General features: G+C 43.4%; 1 protein-coding gene across 1 annotated transcript in view; it reads left to right on the plus strand.

Annotated features, from left to right (window-relative positions):
• Positions 1-9,787: 9,787 nt before the first annotated feature.
• The window catches only part of T265_11745 (hypothetical protein), a gene marked incomplete at both ends in the record, with an annotated part of 38,857 nt that continues 34,232 nt past the window's right edge, over positions 9,788-14,412 (plus strand). Inside the window, one exon of the mRNA XM_009178490.1 lies at positions 9,788-14,107. Coding sequence (XP_009176754.1) covers positions 9,788-14,107 — 4,320 coding nt within the window. The remainder of the gene's footprint in view (positions 14,108-14,412) is intronic.

A 14,412-nucleotide genomic window follows, 5' to 3' on the forward strand; every position in this document is an offset into this window, starting at 1 on the left:
GTAAGAATATGTTTGTACTTTGAATCGTTTTATCTCATAAAAGTGCAGTTGTTTAAGCTGATGTATGTGCCTGGGATCACACTTTTGATGATTAAACAAATGACGAAAACAACTCGTCTGTTTGGAGGTGAGTACTTAGGCCCGTCAATCTGTCGTATCTGACTTCTGACCTGCCCCAGTGTCTAGTGCCGGAAAAAGGACTCACAGAAGGGAACACAACAGCTGTATTCTGAACAAGCGACTGCGAGGGCGTGAGTGTGTGCGAGTGCGAAAATACAACGGTCTCAAGCCATTTGTTGGAGGGACACTGTCTAATTGGTCCATTGCTGATGCATGCGGTCTGGCTGCTGCATATTGCGGGGACGTTGTCTGACGGTCTCAAGCATTTGTTGGAGGGACACTGTCTAATTGGTCCATTGCTGATGCATGCGGTCTGGCTGCTGCATATTGCGGGGACGTTGTCTGACCTTGATCAATGCTGATTCGCGCTGTCTGGGTTCGATACAAGGCTGTGGAGCACTGCATATTGCTGGGGCGTTGTGTGCACGGTCAGCATCTAGCGGAGCTGAGAGTCTCAGGAGATTTCGGGCATTCGGTGGTTGCTTTCAGGAATCTGGTAATCTCCTGATAATCTCAAAATTGGTCATGGGTCTAGTCAACCGAAGTTTTGAGAAGTATGTTGAAAACTTGAAAGCTGTAGGCCTAGACGCGGTTGATAAAATCACGACAACATGAGGCAAATATTAAACAAAGCTATTGCTGCTTCAATGCTTGAATGCTGTTTACCAGATGTTTTCTAAGTGCCTATTTATGTCATCCTGCTTCTTCATGATAAAGGCAGTTTCGACGCAACACACTACTCATTAGGTTGCTGAAGAATTCTTGACGGCACATTACCCGTTTCTTCTCAGGATCTAGCTGGGTTCAGTTGTCTTTCGGTTCAAAGTCAACTTTGTGTGTAAATGAGAGTATCTGTATAAAACCAATTTGATTTAATCAGCAAACGTTTCTCTAACGGCCCTTGTGAGCGACCAGTCATTTTGAAGCAGCTTTTATCATCTTTGTCAGCTGTAAGCGCTTGTGTCTCAGCTGGCATCACTGACGGTTGGAGTGGCTATAGAAATTGGCAATTTAGACATTGGAGATTGTGATGACAAGATCTGTGCGTAAGGGAATAAAAGCGCAAGCATTACTCTCCAAATTTATCCGCATCGATTTACTGCGCATTTGAATGGCTCAGTATAAGCTGGTGACCAGTTAAGCCGTTTTGTTTCCTGAGTCCGCTCGGTAACTTTCAAGTTAGATGCAACTTGGATGCTTTTTTACCTGTTGGTTAATATTTTGTCCCCTGTTGAATTTTCTCATACTGGTCCTCTGTCGGGCCCATCAGGTATTGTTTGGCGCTGTTTGGTGAGAATATTCCGAATCAAATGTAACCTCTGTGTGTGATGATTCACTACCAAACCCCTCTTTGTAAATTGTGATTCATTTTGAACGCATAACTGTATTCTGTACACAATAAAGCACGCGATATATTGTTGGTACTATATACGCCGATTCAAAATCAGTTTTGGGTTATTTTATCACTGACTTTTATTGCGCCAAATTGCCTAACATAAATATACCCCATCTAACCTCATGGTGAACCAAGTTACCATCATCCCGAATGCATTTTAATGATGGGTGCGTAGCATTGATCGGTATTCACTGAATATCCCGTGATTTATTTTTGTCGGGAAGCCTGGTTATCGTTTTGATAGGTTTAGAAACCTCATATCAGTTTATTCATGGTTTTAACCCGTTCCATCTTTCAGGTATTGCAGTGAAAGAACCGAGTCACGGTAAACAGACGTCAAATATCTTTTAGAATGTTTTGGACTACCATGAGGCAATAAGTAGCTCAGATGAAAGATACTTTCACTGAATGTGAGAAGTAGTCAGGAGCCAGTCAGTATGTGATCACGTGATGTTTTTCATAAGTGAAAGATGAAAGAGAGAACTAATCACACCGATGTTCAGCCGAACGGTTAAGTGTTGAACCATTGGCCTGAAGATCACGATTTTGAAAACCTCCGAGTTTCGTGGGGGATTCGCAACAAGGGTGAAACAGCTGTGCAGTGATTCTCAGTCCAGACGTTCTTCAATGATAGGATGAAGGCACTACTGATTATTTTGAATTATTCGCTAGAAATGAGGTCGAACCGATTGTATGTTGTGTGAAACCTGTTTAGGTTGGCTGGTGATGAAGACGTAAAACAGTCTACACGTCTGAACACTTCTCCTGTCTTGCACTGATGCCTGATGCTTCGAACGACCACCTAGTGTAATCGTCTTGACTCGCCAGGTGGTACTTCGCAGGCAAGTAGCTCCGTGGATCTGCTTGAAAATTTTGGTAGGTGCCTGATGCCTCGAACGACCACCTAGTGTAATCGTCTTGACTCGCCAGGTGGTACTTCGCAGGCAAGTAGCTCCGTGGATCTGCTTGAAAATTTTGGTAGGTTGTTGTCGGATTTTTAGAATTCAAAACTTTTGAACAGTCCTTCACCAGTCTTATCACAATCGTTCTAATGAGCTCTGATAACAGCGAAATTTCAACAGTGTGTTTCACCCCTTTGTTGTGTACGCATCAGAATATTTGCGTTAAGATAGAAGGAGGCCTGTTTTGGACGAGATTGATGTGAATGTGAAATATGAAGACCCCACAAAGACATATGGCAACGAAATGTGTACTTCTTTGAAAACGATTCGATGCTCGTTAGGAGAAGCAAAGTGGTGGGAATCACGAAAGAGACAAGCGTCATTTGGTATCTATCGTTGTGTGGTCAGCCTACAAGAGGTGATCGCCAAGTGCGCGATGATCGAATATGGTGTCAGTTAGTCATGCTATTGACTGGTGGTTGTCGGCCGTGACCACACAACTGCTACGGGTAACAGTCATTTCGACGGGATCTGGCAGACTGCGTATGAAGTGTCACGGTTCCCGCACAGCATCGTTCTACATGCCTCGTTATATTTTCGCAAATTTTCCGAGCCTACTCAAATAAAACATTGTGGTTTTCGATCAATGTGTACAGAGCAGTGACCGAGTCTGTTTCCAACTTCTGGAATAGCGTGGGATTTCAGGGTAGAAAGCGCACTTTTAGCTGCCTATTAGTATCTACTGCGCACCGTAATCCCCACAAGAAGGTTTGTATATGCCGTTATTTTGATCACTTGATTTGATGAAACTTTCAGGGTGTACCAGGTATATTCCAATGGTCTTGTCTCTTTTGGATTTAAATTCTGATGATATCTGACGAATTCGCCTAGGAGTTTGTGCTGCGCGGTAGGGAGCCTTGTTGTCAGGATGATATTGTCTCCAGGGTTTTCAACAGGGTCCATAAGCATCAACTGTACACTTTACCCATAGTCCTGATCTCAATACCATAGAGCTCAGATCTGTCAATCTGGTTTGTAAAAAGTTGTGCGTTTGTCCCTTACACGTGCCCGCTTATGTGTATCCAGTCGCCGTTCGGTCGCTTTATAGTCCAACGAATCAGTAAGCATCATATGACTGAGTACATATAGTATTGCTTTACACAGTTCAGATAACCATGAAAAAGAGGGAATTTTCAAATTTACCGAGTTTTTTTCAAATTTCGCATTCTCACTAACCGTATTTCAAGGCATCCGTCGTCGCATTGGATCACTTGTGGTACATAATCGCAGCTCAGTGTACGAATTTCAAATTGCTTTGGACTCCACTTTCTAGACTACATCTGACGATATCACAGAATTTGAGGTGTGAAAGGAAGAGGAGCTGGATGTATATCACTGGTTGTATTTGCGTTCGACTTAATACACTACTCATAAGGCTGCTGAAAACCACGACAGCAGACGACCGGTTTCGCTCTTGTTGGGGCTCATCAGGTAAGCGCAGTCCTGGGGTTCCAGTTAAGTTTTTGTTCCACTTGAATCCAAATCGCACGAACTTTGACAGATACATTCAGTTACATACCAAATCGGTTTTCACGGGCGATCCAACAAAATCCCGAGAAAATCGCTCCCGTTTGTCTTGACTTTAAACCGAATGTACTGCAAAGACTTCACTGAAACTTGTTTCCTTTGGAATAGGCCTGATAAGAGAGGTTCTGCGCGAAATATTCAGTTGAAGAAGATCATAAACGAGGAATTCAGGTCAGATTCGTTTAAGAATCCCGTGGTATTCCATGTTTTGTACACTTTGGTAGAACGTAAGATTGTCGAAAACTAATGAAAGGCGCCTATCTGACATAAACTTTTGACAACCTTTTGAGTAGTGTGTTACGTCCGTAAAATGCACTGCGATTCCTCGAATACTCTACCGACTTGGAACTTGGGGCAGTCTTTGGGCAGCACATTTAGTTGAAGAATAACACAACATCCGGGATTCATATGCGTCTTCCGCGAAAGCCACATTGGTCTGCGAGTGAATGTACTCGTCGATTTCGTATGTATTCGCCTCTAAAGTCCAATCAGTAAGTGTCACGAGGACGATAACGTACACCCTCGGTGGAGGGACATGCTAGTTAAGAGAGTCGACGGGCCGCCGACAAAACCGTCACCGGATGCCCGTCTGACGACCTTTTTCGGATTCTTTACATAAACGACTACACCTATCANCTTTCAGGGTGTACCAGGTATATTCCAATGGTCTTGTCTCTTTTGGATTTAAATTCTGATGATATCTGACGAATTCGCCTAGGAGTTTGTGCTGCGCGGTAGGGAGCCTTGTTGTCAGGATGATATTGTCTCCAGGGTTTTCAACAGGGTCCATAAGCATCAACTGTACACTTTACCCATAGTCCTGATCTCAATACCATAGAGCTCAGATCTGTCAATCTGGTTTGTAAAAAGTTGTGCGTTTGTCCCTTACACGTGCCCGCTTATGTGTATCCAGTCGCCGTTCGGTCGCTTTATAGTCCAACGAATCAGTAAGCATCATATGACTGAGTACATATAGTATTGCTTTACACAGTTCAGATAACCATGAAAAAGAGGGAATTTTCAAATTTACCGAGTTTTTTTCAAATTTCGCATTCTCACTAACCGTATTTCAAGGCATCCGTCGTCGCATTGGATCACTTGTGGTACATAATCGCAGCTCAGTGTACGAATTTCAAATTGCTTTGGACTCCACTTTCTAGACTACATCTGACGATATCACAGAATTTGAGGTGTGAAAGGAAGAGGAGCTGGATGTATATCACTGGTTGTATTTGCGTTCGACTTAATACACTACTCATAAGGCTGCTGAAAACCACGACAGCAGACGACCGGTTTCGCTCTTGTTGGGGCTCATCAGGTAAGCGCAGTCCTGGGGTTCCAGTTAAGTTTTTGTTCCACTTGAATCCAAATCGCACGAACTTTGACAGATACATTCAGTTACGTACCAAATCGGTTTTCACGGGCGATCCAACAAAATCCCGAGAAAATCGCTCCCGTTTGTCTTGACTTTAAACCGAATGTACTGCAAAGACTTCACTGAAACTTGTTTCCTTTGGAATAGGCCTGATAAGAGAGGTTCTGCGCGAAATATTCAGTTGAAGAAGATCATAAACGAGGAATTCAGGTCAGATTCGTTTAAGAATCCCGTGGTATTCCATGTTTTGTACACTTTGGTAGAACGTAAGATTGTCGAAAACTAATGAAAGGCGCCTATCTGACATAAACTTTTGACAACCTTTTGAGTAGTGTGTTACGTCCGTAAAATGCACTGCGATTCCTCGAATACTCTACCGACTTGGAACTTGGGGCAGTCTTTGGGCAGCACATTTAGTTGAAGAATAACACAACATCCGGGATTCATATGCGTCTTCCGCGAAAGCCACATTGGTCTGCGAGTGAATGTACTCGTCGATTTCGTATGTATTCGCCTCTAAAGTCCAATCAGTAAGTGTCACGAGGACGATAACGTACACCCTCGGTGGAGGGACATGCTAGTTAAGAGAGTCGACGGGCCGCCGACAAAACCGTCACCGGATGCCCGTCTGACGACCTTTTTCGGATTCTTTACATAAACGACTACACCTATCACTTTTTTTTAAATTTTTCTCACCAGACTGAAATCAAAATCGCCTGCAACAGTCAATTAATGACCGATCTTCAGTCGGAAAATGACTGGTTGAATGAATTACAAAACAACTTACCCGGGAGTCCTCCACCGGCGATGCTAAGCAACGGCGAATCAACCCTAACCTATTTGGCTGCAGAGGGGAAGAGTAAACTGAGTCAACTGCAGCAGCATATGACAAAGTTAGAGTCCCATGGCAAACAAAATTGCGAAATGCTGCGTGAACGAGCAGAGCAACTGAAGAATCCGGAAGCCTCTGATAGACTACGGAATTTTGTTTGTCTTCTAACTGAGCTTACAGAAACTGTGAAGGAACGGCGTACAGAGTGGGAACAGTTTGTCCAACTGGTAAAGCAAATCAAGGATTCAACAGATCATTTCTCCGGAAAGATGAATAAGCTGGATTTAGAACGAACGGATGCGATTCGGATGAGAACTGTTACTTCAGTGGAAGGAGATGCCAATCCATTTGCTTTGATGCAGAATCTCAAGGCAAAACTTGAGGTAGGTTGCTTAAATGGCAGGAAACGTTATAATTGTCACTGGGTCCTTTGGTTGATATCACGTTGGCGATAGTGCTTGATCTGAACAGAACTAGCCAACACACAAGGTTCCCCAGAGGATGACTGATATTCCAACCTCCACTGGAATCAACGGAAGCGTTGATTCAGGAGAATCAACGGGTTCAAAATGTTATACTTTACAATGAGGAACTCCGAAACTGTTAAAATTTTTCACCTGTCTTGTACACAACATGCTCACATAGACAAGGAATTAACCCAGTAGTTTATCCATCTCTGGAACTTCGGTGAAATTTATGAAAGTTATTAGTTTTTTGTGGGGGCGAGATGGCCCAAGTGGTTAGAGCGCGAATTTACTGACCTAGGTCCGTGGTTCGAATCCAACCTCCGCCACTCGACTTCCCCTGTCTAGGCATGGGCAACCTGGCAGTATCCCAGCCTCGTGCTTCCTTCGGGTGGCATGGCAGCTAGGCGCCGGAATGGTGCTACAGCTGAACGCTTTCTTTCTTTCTTTCTTTGTGGAAAAGCTACCGATCTTGTGGAGGTCTAAAATTTCAGCTAAGGTGTTTACTGGTGCTGATTCAATGAGCCACATACATAAGCTGATAAAGTGCGTTGCGAAGAACTCCGAACCTGAATCCAACTCGAAAATAAACAAACCACGAAAAGTGTTCATACCATCCCAGACAATTTTTTGGATTGACCACAATCAGCAATAAACCACAGCATGGAGATATCAAGAAAAACGCCAGTTACACTGCAGCCAACGCCGGTTACAGTCAAAGTGGTGATCAAATGAGCTATCGTCAACTGCAGGAGTAACTTCTGACCTCATCTGGATGCGTCATCTACCGTCATCATCACCATCATCATCATCATCATTTTCATTAACATCATCATCATCATCATCATCATCATCATCATCATCATCATCATCATCAGCATCATCATCATCATCATCATCGTAATCATCACCATCATTATCAACATCATCATCATCATCATCATCGTCATCATCGTCATCGTCGTCGTCATCATCATCCTCGTCATCCTCGTCATCGTCATCATCATTATCATCTTCTTCATCATCGTCATCATCACCATAATTATCATCACAATCATCGTTATCATCCTCATGTCAATCTTCATCATTATCTTCATCATCACCTGTTCATTATTAACGGCAGTACTTTCGTCTTCACTTCCATCGCCGTAGGCATCTCTATCAGTTTCACCATGATCCTTTTGTTTGAATGGCCTCCTGGCCACTCGAGTGAATCCATTTTGTCGGACGCGGAACTACTCAATAATATATAGATTTCAAGCTGGTAGTAAAACAAGCCACCAAAGCTTTATCACTCTGAACTTGCCATATAAGGTCACTTAAAATTAGATGAGCCTATTAGAAAGACTCTCTCTAGCATCAATAGAATTCTCCGCCTTGCTAAAGGACTTTCCGATATACTTCGGGTACGGAAACCCACATAAATAATCTCGGAGAGAACCACGATCAGGAGGTTGACTGAATTCTAGTGCTCGCGACGGTCCCAAAGTTCTGAAGTTTTTTCGGGAATATACTGAGTTGAATAAAGTTTTGCCAACACGCTTCCGTGATCGGTTTGTTCTGTTGGATTAGCATTGTAACCGGAAAAGTTATTCCAGTAGCATCTCATTCACACGGGCAAAATTCCCAAAACCCTTTTGGTTGCATCAACCCATAGTGTTTTGTGTTCTTTTCCGGATGAATACTGCTTTCGGAAATGTGTCAATTTGTGTTTGAAGTGCTGTTCAAATTGATTTCTTTACACTGTCTGAGTCGGACGGCTCCCCTGGAATAGGAAGGGTTTTCGAATTTTGCTCCCCCCAATCTCATTTGTGGCATAACCAATCCATGATTGGCTACCACAACAATGCAAAATAGTGGGAAATGGTATTGATTTTATGCGCTCTTACGTATGTAGGCCAAAACGTTTTCGCTTGGTGCATCCTTAGTGATAGAAATGTCTTTGTTTCAAAGGGTGGTCCGAAAAACAACATTTCTGTATTCGTCCCTGTGTGGAGACCACTTTGGGGTCTAGACGTTGGGAAGGATCAGGTGTATTCTACCTTTGGACTCAGAAATATCCACGTTTACTAATACACTGGCCTTTCCAGGGGGGGTAGGACTGTTTGTGAGAAAATTCGGATGGCTCTGCAGCTATAGCCGTTTTACGGTCCACTCGTCCTCTGTTGGCCACTGCCTGACTGTTCAGCAGAATCAGACCTCACAGTAATCGCAGGTTAACCAACATACGAAGGAACTGCCCGAGCTGACTGCACCGCAGCACCCTCCTCTGTGATTTTGCTCATACAAAACCATCAAAGAACCAACCGGAAAAGTGGTGTTGTGTGCTGGTTCTACCAGGAAGGAAAACAACTACTGCTCCGAGAGACGGACTACACAGTTGTCGCCTCAAAAGTGAAGTCATTCTCGTAGTTTTGTGTTACGTAGATGGAAACTAAACCATCATCCCATCGAGCAACCAAGGAATAGAATTACCAAACGTCAGCCAAGACAGATATATATTTGTTACCAGAATTTAGGAAGACTCAGTTTGGGAGTTTTCTAAGCTGGCCTTTGTGGGAGAGGAAGGAGCCTGCAGATGACACCTTGGTGTATGTCCCCTGATGTCTCCGGGTGATTTCTTGAAGAACGTCAAGAGATGAAATTAACCATAGTTGCGAGATTTCGTCCGTTGACTGGAGTTTATTGAGAGGGCCAGGTGTGTTACTTTCATGAATATTCCTATTTTATTCCGGCCGTGTATACATGGGGGTATCTCCTGTCGTTGTGTAGCGTTTATTTCCTATGCTCGGCAAAATACTAAAAATTTTGGACACGCAGGTGAGTACTTGTCACTAAATATTTGACAAAAATTTCTCGACAGATTTGCTGCCAACGATTAAACTCATCTAAACTCATCACTATACTAATAAAATTACGTGATCATTTGTTTCCATGACTCTGAAGCGCATTTCGGATCATTTTCATTAGCGTTCTCATTGGTAATGAAAGTTCTCGGAGCCTTGTGCATACCTCAAGAACAGTTCAGTCACTGATGTACAGTTTTTGATTCTTAGAAAAATAAAATGACTGCGGTAAATTGCCTTTGCTACAACTTTGCATACATTCCTTATGCGTGTCCGCCTATACATTTTTCGCCTCCAGGAGCTGCTCTCCAGACGGTCAGAATTCGACGAACTACATGCAGCCACCGTCGCCAGATGTGAAAAACTGCGTTGTTTACCCTCTGAAGTGACATCTCAGGAAAGTGGACTAGGAGAACTTTTCCAAACTATCCGGTCAGATGTGATTCATCTAGAAAGTCAAATGAACACGGTTGAACAATTTGTTCTTAAGATGCAGCGATTAGATAGGTTGGTGGACGATATTGTGCACGCGGCTACTGGTCCAAGCCAGCCAAATGTTGCGTGGACTAAGCTGAATGACGCATTAACTTTCTACACGAATGAACTGCAAGCTCTGCAGGATACGGCTGGAACCTTGGACTTTAAAATGCAACCTGCAAAGACCGCTTCGATGTGGAAGTCCCCAGAGTTTTGGCACCTGAGCCAAGAAGTGATCGCTGCGATTGACCACCTAAAAGATGCACCTGAGTTGATTCGAGACACACTTCGTGCCATGTTGGCGAACTGGCAATCAAAGGTCAATCAAGTCAAGTCACTGGTGGTCAGTCGTGCTACAGCAACAGACAAATTGGTTCGTGCCCTGGAGATCATACTTGCTTGTGAAACAGAATATCTGGCATTTTTTAAGCCATTGGACGAAGAATTATCCGAGTTGAAACGACTGACTTCTGTAAACTCATTAGATTCCTCAATCAAATCGATGAAAAATTTGTTAAACAGATTGAAATCAGATGGAGCGGTCCTTCGAATTTCATTGACAGACGCTGTGGTAAAGGTAACTAGCGCTGCGGCCGACGTAATCGGTAGAAACCAAGAGACATACGAAAAACAGATTTGTTCTTTACTGGACAAGGTCGTCTCAAACTTTGACAAAAGATTTGATGATCTACAATCACGATTGGTCCAACTCCTAGAGGAACGTACAAATCTAGCTCAGTCGGAAAAGGGATTTCAAACTGAGATGGAGGTCATCCTGAAGGAGCTAAATTTACTTCAATCCGAAGCTAATCAAATGCTAGCGGCTGTAGAGGAATCTGTGGATCTGACCGGTTTCAAGAACGATGATAGTCGGCTGAAAGGCCTCACCAACAGGCTAGAAAAAGTTACACTGGACGTCACGAATTTAAGTAACAAACTTAATCAGATGAGCACTTCAAGCCCGGAAATGAGAATGCAACTACAGCAGCTAGAAGACAGATCGGCGTTAATTTCAGAGGCTGTGAAAAAATGCCGACAACTTCATGGGGAGAAAGAAGCCACTTTCGCTGCCTACGAGCTAGCTTTGGAGCGGTACAACAGGGCTTATCATCAAGTAGAACAACGTATCGCTCATGTTCTTGGTTGTGCTGATGAGCGCATGGGAGACCTTCAATCACCTATATTGAGGCCGCGACTATCGCAACAACTGAAGGATCTTCAGAAACTAATAGAAGAGCTGTTACTTGTTCAAACGATACTCAAGACAAAACGATCAAGTGTCGGTTTATCATCCTCTACTTCCAGTTTATGTACGGCAGCGATCGAGTTGGTTGAAAGTGCAAATGAATTACGACCAGTTTACGAACAAACGGTATGGCTGAATCTCGAAAGGGACTTGGAAGCACAGTTAAGTCGCCTTATGATGTCAAAAGATCAAGTGAACAGTATGAAACAGCGGTTGACAGAATGGGATTCAAGAATGAAGTCACTTGAGGCAGACTTACATCACTTAGAGCGAGAAATTCGAAGTTTACCAGCTGCGGAGTTTACGGGATCCGTCGGCGCTGCTGACCGTAAACGTGATATGCAACAAACGTTGGAGAAGGTTCAAGTCATACAACAGAATTTTCTGCCAGAGATGAAGGCAAGGCTCGACTCTCTGCAAAACATTGGGGATGAGGTTCTTCAGACGGATTCGAATTTCTTGATAACGTATTCAGAAGATGGACAGTCCGCCACAAACAGACTGCGGAGGGCAGCTGATAACCTGGAGAACATATCGCGACTTGTAGATGGCTTAAATTATCGATTTCAAAAAATACAACAGGATGAAGAACGTTTACAAATAGCTCTAAAGTCAGTTGAAGAGTGGTCCAACAGATTTAATGGATATCTCAGTGATTTAGAGAAGGGTCTTCTAACCGCCGAGCCGCAAGACACAGTCACAAATTTATGGGCGACAGCAAGTGGGAACCAGCAGTGCAGAAATCGCTTAAATCAACTGGAAGCTGAATTGAAACAGGGTGAATGTATGCTCAGAGAACTGACAGGAAGTTCCAGTATGCCCGCACCTGGAACTTCAAAAATTAAATACGATGAAGTGTACAACTGCATCCACAATACCTACCCAGCCCGTATGCAAAAGATTGCGTCTGAGTTGAATAGGTTGAAGAGAGATCTCGAGGCCTACAACTTACAGGTTAGAGATTCTGAAAGGGCCATCGGTGTGTTCGTCAAAAGAGCAGAGTCGTTACAAAATAATGCGCATGAAAACGAGGCGAGTATCATGGCTACAAGTACGCAAGATGAGAGGCCTTGGACCGTATTGATGGAGGAGCTCAAATCGTTCTTTTCTTCCGATNCAACTGGAAATTTGGAGGAACGTCTCGGTCTCCACGCTGAAAACCGTCACACACAAACACTAAAAAAGCAAGTAGAAGATATTCAAACTGATCTCACAGGTCGTTATGACCTGCTGAAAAAACATAACTCTTTATTACAAAAGTTGCGAAACATGTTAACTGAGTTTGAGCAATCTGTGAACAAGGCATATGCGGAAGAGAACAAAATACTGCGAAGCCTACTTTGCCAGTCACAGAGTTATTCGGAGCCTAGTAAGTTATGTATACACCTGGCTACTTCCGCTGAAGCCACGGTCAAACGGCTAAGTGAATTTGAGAACACCACACTCAAACGGCTGCATCAGTCATGGCAACAGATAACGGATCAAGCAACGACAGCTAATTGCACCCAGCGGGTTCTGGAACTTCCAGTTTGCTCTAGGTTATCGAACTTGGATGAAGACACTCAAGACATTTTGGAGGAACTCAATGCAATTCTAAATAGCATCCAATCCTTGAAACTAGGATGGATGGACTCAGAAACACGAATTGGTCAAATAAAAAAGAATATCAAAGAGAAACCATTTTCACTGAAATACGAAAGTAGTTTTTCTTCGAAAAGAACTGCTACTCATGATCAGATCCAAAACATACCCACAGAGAATGAACTGGAACAAGAAGCGCAAAACAATATGAAGAATCTAACCAGGCTACTTTCGTCATCTCAGCAACAAGGCAAAGAATTGAAAGACGTTGTTTCATCACTGCAAAATGAGAGAACTGCAATAGAAAGTCTGGAGCAACAACTGGATATGGTTACGCGTAGGTTAGCCGCATTGTCTTCCTACGTGGAAAAGTACGAAGAACGAGGACGTCGTGGTTCACCATTTCTCATGGATGCAATCTCTAAACCGACCGCCGCTGTTGAAAATTTCCGAGCTGAATTACATCTGCTCATTGAGAAGTGGAGTACACTGGTTTCCAAGACCCAAACTTGGATAAACAACTTCGGTCTACTCATTCAGGCCGTTGGTGAGCTTGATTCTTGGCAAATGGAGTTCTATCGGTCTTTAGCTACCTTGGCAACTGCCGTCTCAACAACAGAATCCAAGCCAACTTCGACTGATCACTCCCATACAAAATTCCTACTAGAAACTGGAAAAGCACACGTTCAGTCTATTCGTGATTGGTGCAAACAGCTAACCGAATCGGGCATCGATGACGTGACCAATAGTTGTGCCAGGGATCAAGTGACCAGGGCTGATCACGTGATGCGCTCTGTCGTGGGGCACTACAACCGGCTGCTTTGCCTAGGTGAACAGGCATGTTCAGCACGGAGTGAAGCACTGACGGAAATTGGGGAGTTTGAAAAGTTGCTTGAAAATTTGAGAGGAAAATATGACCAAATTAATTCGGAGGTAAAACACTCTCTTGAAAACAGTGCTTCACTCACTTCCCTGAACAAGATGGAAAAAGAAATTCAAAGGTTTCTGTCACCATTAGACTCAGTGAGCAGCGAAGTGGAACAAAAAATAGCTTATCTGACTGAGCAATCTCCGCGTTGGCTGGAATTGGGATTATTGAACAAAAGCCGAATGACAATTCTGGAGCAGAAAACGAGTGGTTTGGCAAAACTTACGAGTGGGTTGATAAATCACCTTAATCAGCTGAAATCCCAAACCGCTGAAGCCCATTCCCAACTTAAGAAAGCCAGTCAGTGGGTTTCGGAAATGACTGAAGTTATACCCAGGGCACGAGAAGGACATGTAAGTTCTAATCCTTTGTGATATCCGAAAGTGTTATTTTTTTTAAAAAAAATTAGCTGACTAATCAACGTCCAGGCGTTTTACAGGAATACCGTGAGATCCGTTCTTAGCCTTGGTTGGCTGACTTGAGCAAATGGTATTAGGTAAATGGTCTTCTTGGAAGAGTCTAACAAACTTTCTTGTTACTGTGTATTACCTGTAATGATATGGCAAGCTCTTTGCCGTAGTAGCAGAGTCAAGTGATGAGGACTGAGAGTGGGGAGAAATGGCATCCATGAAATCGATCACATCAAAGTTTCGGTTAC

This window comes from Opisthorchis viverrini (assembly GCF_000715545.1).
Source record: "Opisthorchis viverrini unplaced genomic scaffold opera_v5_586, whole genome shotgun sequence".
In the NCBI taxonomy this organism is placed as follows: Eukaryota; Metazoa; Platyhelminthes; class Trematoda; order Opisthorchiida; family Opisthorchiidae; genus Opisthorchis; species Opisthorchis viverrini.